The sequence below is a fragment of the Oryctolagus cuniculus genome, chromosome 6, assembly GCF_051225735.1.
Source record: "Oryctolagus cuniculus isolate XC-2025 breed Fujian yellow rabbit chromosome 6, ASM5122573v1, whole genome shotgun sequence".
Taxonomy (NCBI): domain Eukaryota; kingdom Metazoa; phylum Chordata; class Mammalia; order Lagomorpha; family Leporidae; genus Oryctolagus; species Oryctolagus cuniculus.
The window spans coordinates 167,886,029-167,905,539 of NC_142872.1; the positions used below are offsets into that span (position 1 = coordinate 167,886,029).

At 63.1% G+C, this 19,511-nt stretch overlaps 1 protein-coding gene across 1 annotated transcript in view; it reads right to left on the reverse strand.

Annotated features, from left to right (window-relative positions):
* Positions 1 to 19,511, reverse strand: part of ZC3H3 (zinc finger CCCH-type containing 3) — a 77,033-nt gene that overhangs the window by 28,870 nt on the left and 28,652 nt on the right. The window contains exon 4 of the mRNA XM_051841771.3: positions 18,355 to 18,508. Coding sequence (XP_051697731.1) covers positions 18,355 to 18,508 — 154 coding nt within the window. The remainder of the gene's footprint in view (positions 1 to 18,354; positions 18,509 to 19,511) is intronic.

Below are 19,511 nucleotides of genomic sequence, written 5' to 3' on the forward strand. Positions count from 1 at the left end.
CTGCCCCTTCCCCTTCCCGTGTGCACCTCCCTTGGACACAGTGGCCAGCTGGGCCGTGCACGGCTCAAGGCTGCCTGGGGCTCTATGCCCAGACTGGTAGACATCTGTTCCGACTCTGCCCAAGCACACACCGCCCTGCCCCCACCCCTCTCATCCACCACTTTGAGAGCCCACCCCTGACCCCAGGCAGCTGGCCTCAAGGTCAGAGGTCTAGAGGTCTAGAGGAGGCCGTAGGATCAGCCACGTAGGCAGTCCAGGTCAGAGGAGCAAAAATGGGGGTGAGCCTTGAGGCTTGACACCCTCACCACAAACTAGGAGACGGGCCCCACAGCCACTGTCCACGTCACTGGACAGGCTGTTAGAGCGAGGCGTCAGGAGGCCTAGGTCCAGACTAGCTTACGATATCATGACTGCCAACGGCACACAGGCCAGCCCAGGGGGGCAGTGCTGCTGTCAGGCTGCAGAGGTGTTTCTGTGTGCGGCTTGAGGTGGCAGGAAGGGGGAGGCTGTGGGTCCTGGCCTGGCGCATGGCCCCGCCCCTCCCTTCTGGCTCCTGAGCCTGCAGCCCACCCCATCCTGGGTCCTGGAGGAAGTGAGATGGGAAGTGGGCTCCTCCCCTGAGGAGCACCTGTGGCTGTAGGAGATCCCGTCCCAGCAGGCCAGAGCCAAAGCACGTGCACCCAGAGTCACATCTGCCAAGGAACCCCCTGGCACCGCCCATCACCACCAGCCCTGCTGCCTACGAGGGGTCACCCAGAAGAGGCAGCTGGGAGGGTTAGCCGTCCAGCTCTTGGGCTCAACTGCTGTCCCCACCAGTCAGCAACCTGGCCCCTAGGCCTTGGGCCCTCCATCTGCAAGCTGGAGATTCTCAGAGCCAGGGCCTCCCAGGGCCCATTAGAGAGATGCCGGGGCCGAAGCCGCGGCGTAAGCACAAGTGTACAGCGAGGGGGCGGAGGAAGGTGCTGCAGAGACTGCTGGAAGCACTTAACCCAGTTTCCTTTAATTAAAATTCGAGTTTGCAAACACCATCTTAGAGGGAGAGTCCCGCCAGGGCCCGGCTGCACGGCGCAGTCTGCCCAGCCACACTCCCAACCTGACTTGCCCTACAGGCTCCAGCCGGCAGCAGCGGCATGCAGCGGGCGTTCTGTGGCCCCGGGACCCTCCCAAGGAAGTCAGCTCAACTGCGGCCTCTGTGCACCCATGGGGCAATCTGTCCCGTGCTACCGCCAGGTAGGGTGTGACAGGACCAGGTCAGCGCTGCCTGTTCCTGCACCAGCACCAACCAACAGCACTTAGAGAACCCCCTCGGGGAGGGTCCTGACCCTGGCTAGGAGTTGCAGCCAGGACACCCAGCGTGGCCATAAATTCCACCGCCCCCAGTGCCCGCTGCCATGTTCACTCAGCCCGAGGCTGCCCCGGCCCCTGCTGCCCAGAGCCTTCAGTACACCTGCCCCCCGCACAGCAGTGCCCTTCACACACCAGCCTGGGGCTGGGGCTGGGGCTGGGGCAGGAGGGTGAGGAGCTGGAGGGTCCCCACCCCACAGCACTGGCCAGTGGCTGAGCCTCCAGCCACTGTAACTACCAACGCTAGAAGGCAGCTCTGGTCCTCACTGAGTGGCCACTGGGTGCAGGTCTGAGCCCAGTCTCGTGTACCCCAACTTGGGGTGCGAGCAGGTCCTGCCTTCCCCACACTGCCACAGGTGCCATGTCTGGTCCTGGCAACCACCATGAAGCTGAGAAGCATGAGGGGCAGAAGGCGGCCAGGCCAGGATCCAGTTTCCCTCTAGGGCCAGCCCCAGGATGTCTCAGGCAGTGGAAGGGAGGAAGCAGGCCCCAGGGCCCCAGGAACCCAGCCCTGAGATAACTCATCTACAGGGCTGTATGGCTGCGGGGTGACCATGCTTCTCTCCAGAGGTGCCCTGGGGATTGCCCAACCATGGGGTCATGTGAGTACCAAGCCAGGGGCTCCAACACCTGCTTCTCACCTACCCTTCACCCAGGGCATACACAGGCGAAGCCACAGACGCAGGAGGGCACCAGGGCCGGGCAGGCGCCGCAGGCCCTCTGCTGTGTGCTGAGAGAAGGTCCCGTCGGGCTCAGCACCCGCGGCCCGCACCCTGGTGTTCGAGGACCGCCACTGACAGCCGCTGTCCACGCCCAGTTCTCGGGGCTCAGAGGCGCATCTCAGGTGACATGTCCTCCCGTCCTCCCGACACTGCTGCTGACCCCGCACTTCTTCTCAGGGGAGAAGCACCTGCCCCCAGCCCCTCCCTCCACAAAGCACAACTCCCGTGCCGGGATGGCACTTACAGTCTGAGCACAGACCCAGGCGGGAGCCCTGGGCCAGCCCGGTGCATGGTGAGGGCAGGAAGAGCCCTGCGGTCTGAGCGGGTCTGGGACGCCTACCTGCCGCCCCCGGATCGCCCGCCCGCCCCTGCCCTCACGGCACTGGCCCTGCGGCTTCTCACTGCCAGGGGTGTCACAGCACGGCAGTCAATCGCCACCCTAATGGACAGGAGCCTTTGGAAACGAACTGTATTGAGAAGAGAGGGTAAAACTAATGAGATAATAGCGGGGCCAAGGACCCCGCGGGCCAGGCGCCCTCACGGCCGGCTCTGTAATTCCTTTTCTGCCGCCCGTCCGCACGTCTAAAGGCTTCTCCCGCCCGTCGGCAGGCCCACGCCGCCTGGAAATTTCATTAACGCTGGAAAATAGGAAAGGTATTAAGCGTGGATAATGAAGGCCGGGGAGGGAACAGTGCCTCAAGATGGTGTCCTTTCTCGCCTCTGTAATGGGAGGCATGAACCCTCCTTCAAGCCCATCTCTAATCCATTTGAAATACTACAGCAAATTATCTCTCCTTCAGCCCGAAAGCGGCCAGCCAATTTACTCCGAATAGAAGTGACAATGCCCTAGGATTTATCACCATAACCTTGACTACACCGGGGTGAGGCTGGGCCTCCCCTCTCCCCCTGGGGGGGCACGAAGGACGGGAGGGGGAGATAACATTTTAAAGGAAAGGCGGAAAGACACACACACCATAAAGCCAGCTCCGGAAAAGATGTGCGTCCATTGCCCAGGAGCAGCCAAACTTCTGGACTGTTTGAGGGGCAGTGGTGGACACCAGCTGGACAGGCCTGGCTCTTAAGGCCATTTGTCCACCTGGCCTGGGCAAGGCACTCCCAGATGAAGGCACTAGGGCCCAGCACCGGGGCAGGGGGGCAGACAGCAGGAGCGGGGTGGGGGGGCCTCCTTCCTGCCCACAGTGTGAGTGGGGCAGAAAGTGCCAGTGAAAAGGACATAGCAGGAGGGCACTGGGAGTCTGGCCAGGACAGCAGAGAAGTCCTCCGCGAGCCAGGGACCAGGCAGCCTGTCCCGGCCTGTCCCTGCTGGGTGAGCCCCTCGGCAGGGCCCAAGAGTGCTCTAAGCCCCGGCCTGAACTGCCCCTGCCCAAGGCGCACAGCAAGGCTCCAGGGCTGACCCTGGACACCACACTCTGTGCATTCCCTCAACAGTGTGCCCAGCGTGCCCTCTGTCCAGTCTGCACCTCAGTACAAGGCACGGATGCACACACCTATGCGACAGCAGACTGCCGGGGCAGAGGTGTGCACTGCAGACAAGTGAGGAGGCTCGGCTCACACACACGAGCGTGCGCCGTCCCTGGGGTGATGGCCTCAGCACTTGTGTTACGGGCAGCAGGAGCCTGCAGCTCAGCAGAAACGCATCTGACAGCGCCTCCCCTGCCCCCACCTCTCGGGCACATGCGCCCCCGGACTCTGGATGTGCTCCCTGCTGTGGGCAGAGGCACGCCTGCGCTCTGTGCCTGCGCCCTGTGCCGTCGCCAGCCAAGAGACTGGCCTGGGACTGGCCTGAGAGCGCGCGGCATCAGGGCCGCAACCAAGGCTGCCACGGGCGGAAACGCACGCAGAGTCCCCCCCTCAGAAGCGCCTCCGGCCACCTGCCTGTGCCTGTCGGAGTCCTCAAACCCCGCCGTGCCGCCCCTGTTCCCACGGCAACATCTCCAGGCCCCAGCGCGCCCTCCGTAGCCACTGCCCCAGGCACCCGCTCCCCAGCTCCAGGCACGGCAAGCTCCCACTCTGGGTGGGACACAGGCCAGGCATGGGGCACCACAGTGCTGCCAGGGGCAGAGAAGGGGCAGGAGGCGGGAAGGAAAGCCTCGCTCGGCAGATGCAGGGGCAGAGAGGGCAGCGAGGACCAGGGGAGGGAGGCAGGGGCTGTCCACGCCGGCCCCAACTGCTCCCTGCCCCTGCTGGCTCCGCCCTGGAGGGGACACAGGGACTGAAGGAAGAGGGACCTGGGCCGGAGCTGGGAGCCCGGCTGCTGGCCGTGGCAGGGTCAAGCCAGCGTGCCCAGGCCAGTGGTGAGCGTGCGGACAGCGGGCAGGCTGGCAGGGAGCATTTTTCAGGAAATGGAGCGCGATTTTCCGAAGCTTGGAGCCGGCGCGAGTGGGGAGTGCGCCGTCAGCACAAGAGAGCGGGGGAGGCGGCTCCGCGCCGCGGATCCCAAGTAGGTCAGGCGGAGCCGCTGCGCCGTGACAGGCACTAAACTGCTTAAGTGGGGCTTTCCACCGGAAACGCTGACGGCCGCTGGCCGCGCTCAGGAGGGCAGCGTGTGGGGGAGGGGCCTAGCAGGACAGCAGGATGGGGCTGAGAGACCGGCAGAGCAAAGGCTTGGGGGGAGGTGGCTGAGCAGGCCGAGAACTGGCACCAGCTGTGTGCCCAGGGCCCGGGCCTGCCTCTGACGCTGAGGCTGAGGCTCGGCGAGCTGGTGGACGTCGAGCCTCACCGTGGCGCGGCCACCTGACCTCGCAGGACCCTCCTCCAGCCACGTAACCTGCTCTTCTCGAGCCTGACCCTCCACAGGTCACAGGGTCCCAGACACTCCCAGGCAGAGGATCCTAACCGAGAGGGGCTGCAGCACCATGAGCGGGGGCGGCTCACCGTCCTTGGCGTGGCCACCTCACAGCAGCTGTACAGAGCCACACCGACAGCTGTCTTCCGGGACACACATCTGGCAGGTGGGCCACAGGCCTGGGGAGGAGCGGAGACCTCCAGGCTGCAGGTAACGAGAACAGCCGGCCCTGCAGCCTTGGGCTGGGAGCCTGCGCCCCTCAGCCCCCACAGGCCACAGCGAGGCTGCAGAGCCCACAGAGGTGCCGGGCAAGGGCGTGGGCGGGCCCTGTGTGTAACCGCTGCAGCCGGCACAGCTCCTAAAGCCCTGGACCGGGTATGGCTCCTCCCCAAGCAACCCCACCTCTCCCCAGGAATGAATAAAAGGGTGCAGGCACCACCTCCATGACAAACGTGTCCCACTGTGCGCGCTGGGGCTGTTTTATGTGCTCCCATCTATTCAATTGGTATTTCGATCAATGGCTGCATTACAAGCTTTCCCTTTAAGAGCCTAATAAACAACAAGATGGAAAGTAAAATTCTCCATAAAATGACACTTTTAAAAATCCATTTCAGCTGAAACTATTGGTGTTTTGTATGTCGCCTGCAAAAAAACAGGTATTACTGGGCTTAATGGCTCCAGGTCCACTTGGGACTGCAAAGGTCAGCTCGCTGGGCACAGGGCTGCGGCTGGCGGTGCAATGTGGCTGCCCTGGAGGGCCTGGCTGGTGGGGACTGGCCCACGGCCCCCTCAGATCACACCGTGACCTCCACTGGCTCCCTGCAAGAAGGGAGGGGCCCCGGAGACCCTCCCGGGAAAGACCAAGCGCCTCAGTGGAAACCCCTGGTCCCGGAGGGCAGGGCAGGCAGCTAACTGTGCAGCGACTAAGTGTGAAAATCGATGGCTCCCAAAGCATTGCAACGCCCAGGCAGAAGACAGAGAGAAGTAGCGACGGTCGGGGGCGCAGGCCGCGCTCCGCAGCGGGGTGCCCGGCCAGCGGCAGAGGCTGCTGACGAGGGAGTCAGGCGGAGAACCTGACCGAGGGACCCTGAGGCCCACCTGAAGAGCCAACCTCCAGGTGCGGATGAGACACGAGGCAAGGGGACCCGGAGCCGGGGCCTGGGCAGACCAGGGCCTCATTTCAACACACACTCTTCTCCCTACCCCTACCTGGGACCACAGGGGCAGGCACTGGACCTCAAGGATAAGATGCCTGCACCCACATTGTAGTGCGTGCACCCAGCTCCAGCCCCTGCTAATGCACACCTGGGGGCAGCCGAGGCAGCGCAGGTATTTGGGCCCTTGCCTCAAGTTCCAGGCTCCTGGCTTCAGCCCGGGGCAGACTCAGCCTTTGCAGACATTTGAGGGTGAACCAGATGCATGTATCAGCCTCTCAAATACGTAAAATTTAAAAAACAAAGAAAGGCGGTAGGGGTGGCTCACTGGCCTGAATAAAGGCCCAGTCTCCGGTTCAGGAAGCAAACAGCTGTTGGGCCAGGCGAGTATTTCTTAGGACACAAGGAGCACTACTCGTCAAAGCACCGTCTACAGTATGTAAAGAACGGCAGCAAATCAATAAAAAAGCAAATTAACACGCAAATGGGCAGGCCCGAGGCTCACTCCACTCCAGTGCACAGGTGCGGCAGGCGCTCGGCGTCACTGGCCGAGGCGACACCCTGCCTGCGACCTCAGCTGTCACCACGTCTGACCAGCACAGACTGGCCTCGGCACTGCTGGCCATGGCCGGGACAGGCCCCACGAGGCCTTCCCGTGGAGACTCGGCCCCTCTGCAGCTCCTGAGAGGCGGGCACCCTCATCACAGCCAGAGAGCAGCAGCCCCTGCTGGATGGAGCTGGGCTGGGCCCGCACAGCGACGGGGCAAGTGTGCCTGTGCGCTCCATGCTGGGGGCCTGAGGGCAGGGAGGCTGCAGGCAGCTTCTTGGTGTGCCCTGGCGTCCCTTCCTCCCACCCCGCAAGGATGGCCCCACGGAACTCTGAACGCTGGCTCTTGGAGCCCGTCTCACCCGGTGGCTGGCAGACGTGCTGTGATCCCTCAGAGGCCTGCAGCAGGGCCGGAGGGGCAGGGCAGGGACTTGGGGCCGGGAAGGCTGCTCTAAGCAACTCAGCGCACGCAGTCGTTAAGAAGGACTGCCAGGTCTACACGCACAGAAGAGCCAAACCTCGCGGAAGTCCTCACAAAGCTGAAACTGGGGAAGATGACAGGCAGGTGACGTCTCTAAACCCCAAAGCATCCGATGGAGCCCCAAGAAACCCGAGCCACAGACGGACGAGCAGGAAATGCAGACAGGGCTGACCTCGACCAGGAGTGAGCACTCTCCCTCACACGTCTGTCCAAGTGTGTGGCGACGGAGGCTCGCGCTGACCAGGCCTGCAGCATGGGCCACCCTGGAGCTGAGTCAGACCACCGTGAAGAGCAAATCCACACCAGACTTTAAGTGGGGTCAAGCTGCAGCTACCCAACCAGGAAGCCACGAGCCACCTCCTCCGAGAAGCCTTCTGGGCTGCAGGCTCTGGAGAAGGGGGTGTCCCATACAATTCGCTCCCCACTCCGCCATTCCCACTGACAGCCAGCAAGGATACCCAGCACCTGCAGCACCCAGCGGGCACAGGATGCTCGGCACGCAGGAGCTGAGAGGGGTGCCGGGGGGGGGGTGGGCGGCACTGTGCAGCCAACAGCAGGGAGGGGCTGGGGTCGTGAGGTTCTCACTCTTGCTGGAGCTCCTGCAACTGAGCTATGCAGGGCCGGGGGGGGGGGGGGGGGGCTGCTGGCTAGGCTCCGCCCACCCATCCCTGCAGCTCCAGGAACCAGGTGATGGGGGGGCGGGTCCTCGCCCTGCCCCGCCCCGCCCAGGACGGCCCACTGAGGGGACAGAGCAAGACCGTAATTTATGCTCCTGCCTGTGCTTTATGGCTTTCTTAATTCGGCTCCTGCTACTATTAATGTAGTTAATGCTGAGATTATATCTATTTTCTGGCGTCAGGCAGTGATTTACTCAAGCCATTTTTCCGGTGGAGGCTCCCACGCTGTTAAATCACGCGCCTTGCCAATTAAGTGCTGACTGGGGAAGTGGACGCGGTCCTAACAGACGTCCAACTGCAAATTAAACCGGGGCTCCTGACTCCGGGGAGTGGGCGGCTGCCACGGAAGCCCTGCTGACTCGGAGGAAATCGGGAAATCGGCGAGCCTGGGCCTCGAGCCGGGGGGCTTGGCAGGAGCTGGGGTCCCCGAGCCTGTCCGCACCACACCTGTGCCCCAGGCCAAGTGCTTCTCAAGGTACCCCCAGAGACCCGGCAGGGTGCGTGGCTAATGCTCAGAACACAAGGAGGAGGAGACCCCAACAAGGGCCTGTGCCCTCAGGCAGAGAGGGCGGGAGACAGGCCAGGAGAAAGACCCCACTCCCTCTTCTGCAGGCCTTGTGGAACCCTGTCCTGTCCCACCCAGCATCATCACATGTGGACTGGAGTGGGCACTAGACCCAAGCCAGAGAACCTGTACCCCACAGTGGGGCTCTGAGATAAGGCACAGCAAGTCCAACTGTGGCCCTAGGTGACCCTTGGGCTGTGGTCTGTGGTCCTCAGCGGGACGGGGTCCCCTCCAGACACCGCAGCTGTGGCGGGAGCCCCTCCCTCTGCATGCGGGGCGGGGCCGGCGGGCGGGTGATATATTTGAGGAGTTATGTGTGCTATTGATTATCTGAATGGTATTTTACTACACCCTCTAAAACCAGGGTAAAGTGGTGTTTAAAGCGGTGTTTAATTGTGTAAGGCATGCGGGCAAGCTGGGTGACAGGGACATTTACTGCTTCTTGTCGGGGATGTTCAGGGTTCCTGCTCCGGGCTCCAGGAATGCCCCACGGGGATGAGGGCGCTGATAGCGCCGTGGGCTCCGAAGGCTGTCAGCCTGGACAAAAGGGAGGTGTCCTCCAGCGCTGCCAGGAAGCACAGCCACTGCCCCGGGCTCCGCTGTGGGCCCGCGCAGAGGCCACCCTGCGGCCTGGCAGCAGCGCTCATGGCCACGCTGTGTTGGGACCTCCGGGCCCAGGGACCCTCTCTGTCCCAACACTTGTGCAGTTCCAGAGGCAGCAGAGGGCAGCGGGCTGGGTCTCATCTACGGGGCACAGATGTGGCCGCTCTGTCGTTCCACGCTGGCCGGCGTGTTGTTCTAGGCTGGAGGCCTACAGGCCAACTATGGAGAGGCAGCACAAAAATCCAGCAGATGCTAGCCTGCCTTGCCTAGGTCTGACTTGTGGGCAGCCGGGACAGGCTCTGTGGGAGGAGCCTAGGCAGTGGGGTGGGGCAGACTGGGTTGCAGGGTCATGACAGAGAGATGGGTGCAGGGTGCCTCGAGTGGAGCAGGGTTAGGGTGAGCGTGAGCCTCAGGCTGCGTTCCAAGGGGCACCACCTGAGCCCCCGGCCTGGCCACTGACTCCATTCCCAGCACCCACTCCTCTTGGCTGGGAAGCCCCCGGCCTCCTGGCACCTGGTGGTCCACCCTTGGGAGAATCCCCTCCCACCTGGTGAATGGGAGCAGTGCTGGAGGACAGCTCAGCATGGCGGCAGGGGAGGCGGAGAGAGAGAGGAGGGTGGGAGGTCCCAGCCTGGGATACAGCAGAGGGCACTGGGAACCTGCCCCTCCCTCCCATTTCTAGGGCCAAGACCTGACCGCAGTTCCCAGACTCCTGCTTGCTCCTTCCCTGCTCTCCGCAGAGCAGAGAAGACGCCGGCCCATGACCCCCAGGCTGTCTGATCCATGAAGCTCCTGGCCACAATACTCCCTGCACCATGCCAGCAGCCCAGAGGCCACCCGCTGTGGAGGCCATGGCACAACTGGGTACTGGAGGGGCTGTCATGGCAGGGGGTCACCGTGGAGGATGACCTGCTGGCCCCACTCCCGGGTGGCCTGAGCCCTGCATCCAGGACGGCCGCCTCCCGCCCTCTGGCCATGCTGGAGCTCCGCACCAGCAGCTGCCCACCCAGCCCCAGGGCCACCGGCTGGCTTCCCTCTGAGAAACGCCCAACGCAGGGCCCGCAGCAGGAGCCAGGTCTTTCCCACCCTGCTGTCAGGGCTGGGTTCTAAGATCCCTGCGAGAAAGGACAGACAGGGAGGCCCACAGCGCACAGCAGAGGGGCTGAGCCAGAAGCCAGCCCGAGACAGACACGTCGGGGACAGAGGCAGCCCGGGGGAGGCCTCTCAGACTTCCTGGTTGACACGGGGGGGGGGGGGGGGGCGGCCCTCCGCCCTCAGCCTCCCTGAGGCCAGCATGGCACGCGAGGGCTCAGGGCTCGGTCCCGCTGCCACAGGGCGGAGGAGGCTGAGCAGGAAAGCCCGTCCCCTCGCACAGAGAAAGAAAGAAGTACACGGAGGCGCACTTCGAACGGCTTCCAAATTAAGAGCTGCGTCCACGCTGTCAGGCCCCTGCTAGCAGCTTCGGCGGCACCTTCCGTGCAGAAGGCATTCAGCCCATTCATTAGAATGATGAAGGCGCAGGGAGCTAAAAATTGCACTCCTTCCTTAATGAGCAGCCGAAGGGATCGGTAAGCATAATTTCAGAGGCCAGTAATATTTTATATAATCGCCGAGTGGTTTAAATTGAAAACCCCCAACTGAATCAATATTTACTGCATTGAAACGAAATGAATAGTAATAAGTCACTAAGCTCCCTGTCCTGTTTCATAAAATAAAAAATTATAAAAATGAGCACCGGCACAGGGGGGCTATCACATTAACTTTTACAGCACTTGGGGAGCCGTAACCGCCTGTTCTCATAAAATAAAACCCTACAGAACCTGCCGGAAGAGACCTGCTCAGCACCACACACGCCAGCCAGGGTGGGCCTGAGACCCTGCCTGCAGCTGACCCCGCCTGGCACTGCACACGCCTCCCAGGCTCGGACCCCGGCGCTGCACACGCCTCCCAGGCTCGGACCCCGGCGCTGCACATGCCTCCCAGGCTCGGACCCCGGCGCTGCACACGCCTCCCAGGGCTCGGACCCCGGCGCGGCACACGTCTCCCAGGCTCGGACCCCCGGCGCTGCACACGCCTCCCAGGCTCGGACCCCGGCGCGGCACACGCCTCCCAGGGCTCGGACCCCTCCACAGCCACCCTCAGGAAACCACCTGTGCCCCTCTCTTCACCTGTCTTCTCCCACCACACGGGGTCTGACAGAGCCTGACCGAGGAACCCCAAAGGCGGCACAGGAGTGGCCCTGGACCTGTGAGGCTGGCAGAAAAGGGGGCGCCAGCAAATGTCCCCGAGGCACCAGGACCCTGTTCCACAGCAAGCCGCAGGCCGCGGCCCTCTCAAGGTCTGCCAAGGCTGGGGCTGGTGCTGCCGGCATCCCAAATAAATAAAATAAATCTTAAAAAAAAAAAAAAAAAGAAGAAGAAGAAGAAATGCTACGGCTTTGCTCGAGTGAGCACCAGGATACAAGCCCCGCCCGTGTGTGAGGGTGCACGTGTGCTCCTGTGTGTATGCACGCTCTCTCTGTGTGCAGGCATGTGTGGCACATGTGTTTTGCGCGTGTGTACACCTGTGTGCATGTGTGTACGCATGCGCCCTCAGACGTCCACTCTCCAGAGACAGAGGTGAGGGTAGCAGGTGGGGTCACATGCGGCAACGGGAACAAAGTCCCACAGGGCCACACGCCCTGCATCCCCACCAAACCTGTGGACAGGAAGCAAAGCTGCCATCCGCCAGGTGAGGCTCACTAGCAAGGGAAGAAGGAGGGCACAGAGCCCCCGAAAATCAAGTGCATCTACACAGAGGGAGGCTAGAAACTGAAACCACCAACTTAAGAAACGGAGACCATGAGTGGGTACTCTGGTGCAGGGGTGAACCTGCGCTCGGGCACCCACGTTCCAGATCAGAGTGGCTGGAGTGGGCTCCTGCTCCGCCCCCACTGCCAGTCCAACTTCCTGTTAACGTGCTTGCAAGGAAGTCCTCGACGGCCCAAGCACTTGGGCTCCTGCCACCCACGAGACTCAGACGGAGCTCCTGGCTCCTGACGTCGGGTTGGCCCATCCCGGCTGCTGTGGGCATGTGGGGAGTGAACCAGTGGATGGGAGATTTGTTTGTCTCTGTTTCTCTCCTCTGTTGTTCTGCTTCCCAAATAAATAAAATGAATAAACAAACTTTTTAAAAACATTCAAAGGTGTTGCAGAGAAAAGGAGAGAAGAAAAGCGGGAGATCTTCCATCCACTGGTTCACTCCCCAGAAAAGGCGGCACCATCCGGGTCTCCCGCATGGGAGCAGGGCTCCACGCACCCACGCCGTCCTCCAGTGCTTTCCCAGGAGCATTAGCAGGGAGCAGCCAGGACGCAAACCGGCCCCCACGGGGCACCCTGGCTGCCTTGTAGGCTGCAGCTTAACCTGCCTCATCCTGACTGGGCCAAGAAAGGCGTGAACAGATCTTTCACAAGAGAAGACAACACATGGCCTTAAATTAACCCATTTCGCTGAAGAATTGGTCATCAGGGAAATGCAAATGAAAACCACAGCAAGAGGCCACCACGGCTTGTGTAATGGGACCTCACGGGGCCTCACCACTGCAGGAAGAGGCTGAAGACACATCTCCCCCACGTCCCAGCAGTGCCTCCCTGAGGGGTAGCAGACACAGGGCCACACTGCAGGATATCCACAGCCCCCACGGCCTCCAAGGCGAGGAGAACACGCTGACCAACCGGGCAGCAGAGGAGCCGCCCCTTGGCAAGAACAGGATGTGAGCGACACACCACGCAAGGACACAGCACAGGCCGAGCAGGATGCCACGCAAGCGAGGCTGGGGACCTGAGAGGGGGACATGGACTCCGTGTAGATGGCTCTCGAGAACACGAAAACCAACGCCCAGCAGAAGCGCGAGCACGGCTGGCCCAGTTCTCACTGCCACATCACCCTGGCCTAACAGAAGGGCCGCGAGCCAGCGGGACCCCCCAGCCAGGAGGCTTGTGCCCCCAGCCAGCCAGCAGCTCCGACGCTGCCTCTGGGCTGCCGCAGACGGAGAGACGGAGCCGCTGCAGCAGGCGTCCCTGGCAGGAAGAGGGTCCCAAACATGAAGGGGGGAGGCAGGACGAACACACGCACAGACACGCAGCTCCCCTGCACTGGCTGAGGGACAGAGGCCCGGGCACACAGCAGAGTGCACACATCCCAAGCAAGGGCCTCAGTGCTGTGCACATGAGCCCAGCTGTGGAACCTGCCTCACCTCCTGCCCCAGCTTCTGGGGACCCCTCCCTTCCTGTGAGTGCTGTCCCCTCTGCCAGGAGAAGCCCCCCATGCCTGGCTGCCAGTGACGCAGGACCCTGGGCAGTGTGCCCACCCCACTCCATCACTGGCCTCCTGAGGGGCAGCTCCCTGAGGGTTCAGCCCCTTTCACACCCACAGCCCAAATGCCATCTCTGTAAGCCTGGCCAGAAGCCAGGGGCGCCCAGAACTGCCGCTGCAGACCGGCGCCTGAGGGTCTCTGCTCTGGGTCTCCTGACCTGGCGGACAGGCTCTGTGCACACCCACCTGTCAATCAGGGGTCCTGGGAGGCTGTGCAGGGAGGGGAGGAGGGTGTCAGGGGGGAGGGGGACCAGGCCATCCCCCTGCCACAGTACTAGGTACCCTAAGGTGAACAACAACTCTCCCAACTGCCAACTCCCAACCTGGCTGCCTGTCCTCCCCTCAGGCCTGCTGTGGGACAGCAGAGATCTGGGCCGGAGGTGCCCACACAGAGTGACAGGCGCATCCAGTGAGCAGGGGCAGGGAGGCACACAGGCACCAAGGCCTGTCTTGAGGAGCCCCCAACCTCTCACAGGACACAAGGCCGCCTTCCGGGGCACCTGCAGGCCAGCGCCCCCACGAGCCCAAAGCCACAAAAGCCACAGGACCCCACGAAGGCCCAGCAGGAGACGCGGGCAGAAGCAGAAGCAGGAGCAGGCCTGGAGGGCAGCCAGAGCCCCAGCCCTGCCCTGGGGGGGAGGATGGGCTGGGCCCCCAGAGCCAGGGGCCCTGCTCAGCCGCAGAGCTGCCAGGGGACCAGAAGTTGGAATCTTTACCAGAAAAATAGGCAGAAACAGGGACGGGCAAACAAGGAGAAGGAAGCAGTGGCTGTGTGCTGGCGCCCATGGGCTGGCCAGACCTACACCCACGGACGCAGGCTCCCTGCTCCAAGGTGTTCACACGCCCTGTCCTGCCCTGCCTCCTAGAAACTTCTAGATCTCTGAAGCTCTCAGCCTTCGAGGCCTCCGCCCGCTTGTGACAGCGCCCACTCAGAACACTGTCCCTCAGAACCAGCGTCCCTCCTGGCGTGAGCACCTCACAGCCACAGGAAGCTGGGCGTGGCCTGGGTGTCTCTCAGGCCCCAACAAGCAACACTACCCCGCCACACAGCCAGAGATGGGCGCTGGCTGCCTAGGCGAGAGCCCCAAGCTCTGGGGCTCAATGTCCAGGGAAAGGCCTAGCCCCAGGCCCACAGGCCCACAGGCCCCACCTTCCCCGTGCTTCTGCCTCCAGAGGGGCTTCTCTGGGCAAACCACAGAACCGTGCAGCCAGTGCGAGACTCGGGGGTCCCGGCCAACAGCACACCCTGCTGCAGGGTCTGCGTGGCTCCTGCCGGCCACCAGGCACCTGCTAAGGGATCCTAGCCCTACACACCGCCTCCCCCTCTGACCCCGGCTAGACTGAGCAGGCCCTGCACACAGCAGGGGGCGGGGAGCCTGAGTCAGGCCTTCCTGGGGAGCAGGGAGGACCCCCACGTCCCCGTGACAAGCAGACCCTTCAAGCCACCTCAGGAGATGGTGGGAAGCCCAGCTCCAGCTGGCTGCTGGGGCGCGCACCCTGCTGAGGCGCAGACAAGGACCTGCAGGTGGAGCCCAGAAGGCCCTGCCGGCCAGGAGGCAGCCTCAGGGCGGCGGGCTGACCGCGGGCTGACGGCGGGCTGCGGCAGGCAGCCTCCCCCACCCCCCGGAGGCTGCGTGTGCACTGCTCACTAAGGAGACACGCAGCTTCCGGAAGAGGCAGTGTGTGGGAACCGTGGCGGCGCGCAGCCGTGACAGCACCATTTGTAGTCGGGATGGAGGTGCCTCCCCGCGAGCCGGCAGGCGCAGCAGCTTCTGTTTATTTCGCACTTTCACGGCAAATGGATTTGGAAAAAGACAGGAAGTGGCAGGCAGGTTAGGGGACGAGTCCCGTTCCAGCTTCGGCTCAGATTAATGAACTGGCGGGCAGCCGACGCGGGTACAGGCACGCCACGAATCTCAACAATGAACAACCACCCGAGCCTCAGCCCGGGGCCCTGGGGCCCTCCCTGGACCTCCTGCCCTGCACCCCGGAGCCTCCGGCCAACACGACCTGCTGCAGCCGCAGGGACTGCCGTGGGGCTCAGGCAGTGTGCAAGGCACTGGGCCGTCCTGTCCACACTCTGCCCACGGCAGAGCAGCCGAGCCCCGGCCACACAGCACACGGCCAGCAGCGCCCCTGCCCCTGAGCAGCACCAACCCCGGCAGGGGCAGTCTGCACAGGCGGCACCAAGACGGCACCACCGACACCACCCTTGGAGGCCAGAGCCTCGCCCCTGCCTGCTTCTCTCTGCCCTGGTGCCCTGGCCTGCACATACGCTCACCTGGCCAGCACAGTGACTTCCAGCTGACCACTCTCAGAGCTGGCAGTAGGAAGGACGTGATCCCAAGGTGGCCGTGAGCTTCCCAATGAAGGCAAGGCCAGCTTGTGCCAGGAGAGGCAGCAGGACAACCTGGGGACAGCTGATGGCAGTGGCCACACTGCTGCCAGTCTCCAGCCCCCTTGCTGCCCGTGGGCTCTGAAGAAGTTTCTGGAACTTCCCAGAAAAGTGATTTGGCCTCACCACCTGCACTCTCTGCCCTCACCCCAGGATCAGACACCAGGACAACGGCCCCGGAACCCCAGCAGCGGCAGGGCAGCAGCAGACCAGGTCTCTGGGGGCCCTGCGGGAGTGGGGCTCCTTCACGGCCCCCTGCTCTAAGGCCGATGGCAACAGTCTGCAGAGGGGCTGACGGGAGGGCTGTGGGGGCACTGGAGAGGATCGAGACGGGGGGCAGGGCAGGGCGGAGGGGCCACAGGGGTCCTGCTCCCCCTCAGTCCTGGCAGACCGTGGCAAGGTCACCTGGCTGTTCGGGGTCCTGTGCTGAGCCCAGACCCCAGCTACACCTGTGCTCACAGCCCCCGGGAGCCAGCCCCGTCTGCCCCTCACAAGCAGGTTCCACCTGAGGGCCGGTCAAGCAACTGAGGCTCTGACAAGGAAGACGCTCGCCCAGGGCACAGCTCCCCACCCCACACCTCCTCCGGGGGACCATGCTCCAACCACAGCAAGTGCCTGTGGGTGGGCAGGAGCACCCTGTGTCCGTGTGGCGTTGGACCGCTGGGCCTACCCAGGCTTGCAGGACTGCTGGGGCCTGCCCGCCTGGAGAGAGGGGTGGGCTGTAGACCCCACAAGAGTCCTGGGTCCAGGGCTCAGGCTGGCTGCCTGGCGGGACAGCCCACTTTGTCTTCACAGCAGTCCACAGCCTGCAGTGGCCTGCTCCAGCCACAAGTCTGATCCCTCCCTCTGCCCAGGGAGGGCCGAGGGGCCTTCAGGGTTGCCACCACGGCCGAGGCGAGCCTGTCAGCCCCACTGGGCAGCTCTGGGCTGACCAGCTTGGCGTCAGCCCCAGAGACAAGCCTGGGCCCAGTGTGTGCGGCCAGCAGCAGGCTGGGAAGTTGGCAGGCAGCCACTCTGCTGAGAAGGCAGCCACACCAGGGTACAGGTGACCTTGGGCACGGCGGCTCAGCTCACTGCCACCACTCTTCCCAGGGCCTCCTAAGACCCACACCCCTCGCTCAGCACTCTCTTGTCCTCCTCCCGAAGAGTCTTAGACACCCGCTGAGGGGTAGACAGGACTGCTGTGAGCCGTCAAAAAGAGGAGGGCCAGTCCCACCCGTCCTGTTCCTACGTCCACGCTGGGGTGGGCTATATGCAGCGGCCACAAGACCCAAGCCTTCCACAGCATGGCTCAGCCGTGGCAGCGGGCTGCCCTGCGCCAGGCCCCAGGAACACAGCAGTCAGCCCGGCTGCACCCTCCCAGGACAATGTGCCTCAAGGGAGCAGCTGGGCTCCACACACACGCACGCTGGCTGAAGGTACAAAGTAGCCTGGCATCGGTCCTCAGAGCCCAGCCGCTTGCCTCCCTCCCCTAGGAGTCCTCCCCACTGGGGCCTGGGTACCCGTTTCTGTGCAACCCCACCAGGGACCTTCCTGGGCAGGCCCAGCTGGGCCCAAACCCCAGGCCTCCTCAGCCCTCAGAGGCCAGAGGGAGAGAGGCAGGGCTGGTGCAGCCATGCCCCCAGGAGGGGAGGCGTCGGCCGTACGGTGACGCGGGAGGCGAGGATCAATAAATCTGGGCCTCGTTCACGATGATCCGGGGCTCTTATTAAGTAAATTAATTTAAGTTAATTTAGCTCGATCATGACTCCCGATCACAGTGATTTACGGAGGGGGAAATTGCATTAGGAAAGGCCACGCTCACCACATAGAAGAACGGAAGAAAATTAGATCCACTTAGCAATGTGAATTAATATGGAAATAGCAGGTGTAAATTTAACCTTATCGAGAGAGTAAAAATTATCTTCATAAATTTGTAGAAATAGCCCCCAAGATGCTTATAAATCTATTTAAAACAAAAATATTACAAAAAGTGCAGTAAAATTAATTTAAAATATACTTGGAGCTATTGCCTCCAGAGAGTCAGCGGCAGGGCCCACTAGTGCCAGCATGAGGGGAGGCAGGCCTTAGGCACACGTCCGAGTGGCTTCGCCCACCAGGGGCCAGGCCAGGCTCTGTCCACACACCCCTGGTGGGTCCCCAGGACCACAGCAGGGTCACCAACCATGCAGCCCCCAGGAGCAGCCCCCCGTGTCTCTGGCCACGTCCCCTACAGCCAGGTCTGCTGGGGACCCAGTCAAGCAAATCAATCAAGAGGCAGCAGAGTCCCCATAGAGGGGGGCCCCAGGACACTCCCCTGATTCTCACACACAGCAGCTCAGCGTGCAGTCGGGCCACGCCCACTGCCCATACGGGGAAGCCCTGGCGGGGCAAGGAGGGACCGCACATCACTGCCTGGACAATCACTACGATGATGGCTTCCACCCAGCCTCTCTCCGCCAGCCAGTCCTGCCACAGACTCACTAGGGCGCCGACTGCCTGGACAGCTGCGGCTTCCCCAGCGCACCAGGGCCCACCAGCTAGCACACTTGCTAGGAACAGCAGAGGGCGTGTGCACAGGTGTGCGCACCACACACAGGCTGCTCAACAGACACCAGGCTGTGCTCCAGCCGACAAGCTGTGCACCACGCAAGCCCTGGTTCCTGCGGCCCTCAGGGCCCAACCTGCCCCGCCCCGGCCTGCCGAAGCCTGCACAAGGGCCTCCTACCTGGACTGGGAGAGCCGCCGGGCCCGCCAGGAAGGCGGGGACGAGGGGCAGGGCGGGGCGCTGGGGCACGTGGCGGGCGTCTTCTTCACGATGCGGTAGCGCGTCTTGATCACCTTGCTGGAGGGTGGAGTCCGCAGGGAGTGCAGGCTGCAGGCTGCAGAGAAAGCCGGCATGGGCACAGGTCAGTGGAAGGGGCGGGGCAGGGCAGGGCCGAGGTGGCGTCCACCTCCACCCCCTCCCCAGGCAGCATTCCGCATCCAGAATCGTGTGGCAGCTCAGGCTTCCAGAGCTGGCCTGTGCAGCCTCCAGGATGGTGGGCAGGGGCACGTGCTCACAGCCCCAAGGCAGGGCACGGTGATGCGGGGAAGCGCGAGCCCAGGAGAGCTGCAGGCCCGGGTGCCTGGGCTGTGCCACAGGCCTGAGCCCCATCAGGCACGTGGGGCTGGGCCCTGACTCCGGGAAGCTCCGGCCCCATGCCCCACCGCCTGCCCAGGCGGATGTCTGTACTTAATCACTGTTTTCATAACATTCTGCAGGGTGATAGCCACGACGGCTTTTCCTGGCTGAATGTTTCATGCAATTAGCAAGGATCTGTTTTGCCCGAGTTCCTTCCACTTGATAGCCAGCAATTTCTCTGTAGCTTCGAGGAATGCATCTAATTGCCCGACTTTCATAACATGCAGCTCTGACCGCCCAGATAATTAAAGCTAACACAGCAGGGGTGAGGCCCGCCTCTCCTGGCTGCTCACCTCCTGGCCCTGGACGGAGTCCCTATCCCCCGTGCCAGCACCACAGCCCCCATGGCATCTTGTCCCACCTATATCACCAGTAACGCGGGTTCCTAAGACCCTCTTAGAGCCCTCGACCTCCCAGCCAGGCCCCTCCTGGGGAGCTGCTGGGCCCAGCCTCTTGCGCAGCTGCACCGGCCTACACAGCACCCTCAGGGAGACCGGGGCGGGACGAGCCTGCCTGTGCTGTGGTACTGCTCACCCTAGAACGTGGCAGTGGGGGGCCGGGCTCGGCCTGCCCCCTCAACCACAGGGCACCCAGGTGGTCAACTGCAGCCACTTCTGACCAAGTCCCGCTCACCAGCCCCCCACCGGCTGCCACCATGCGATGCAGAGCCAGGAGCCAGAAGCCCAGGCCTGCCTGGGCCG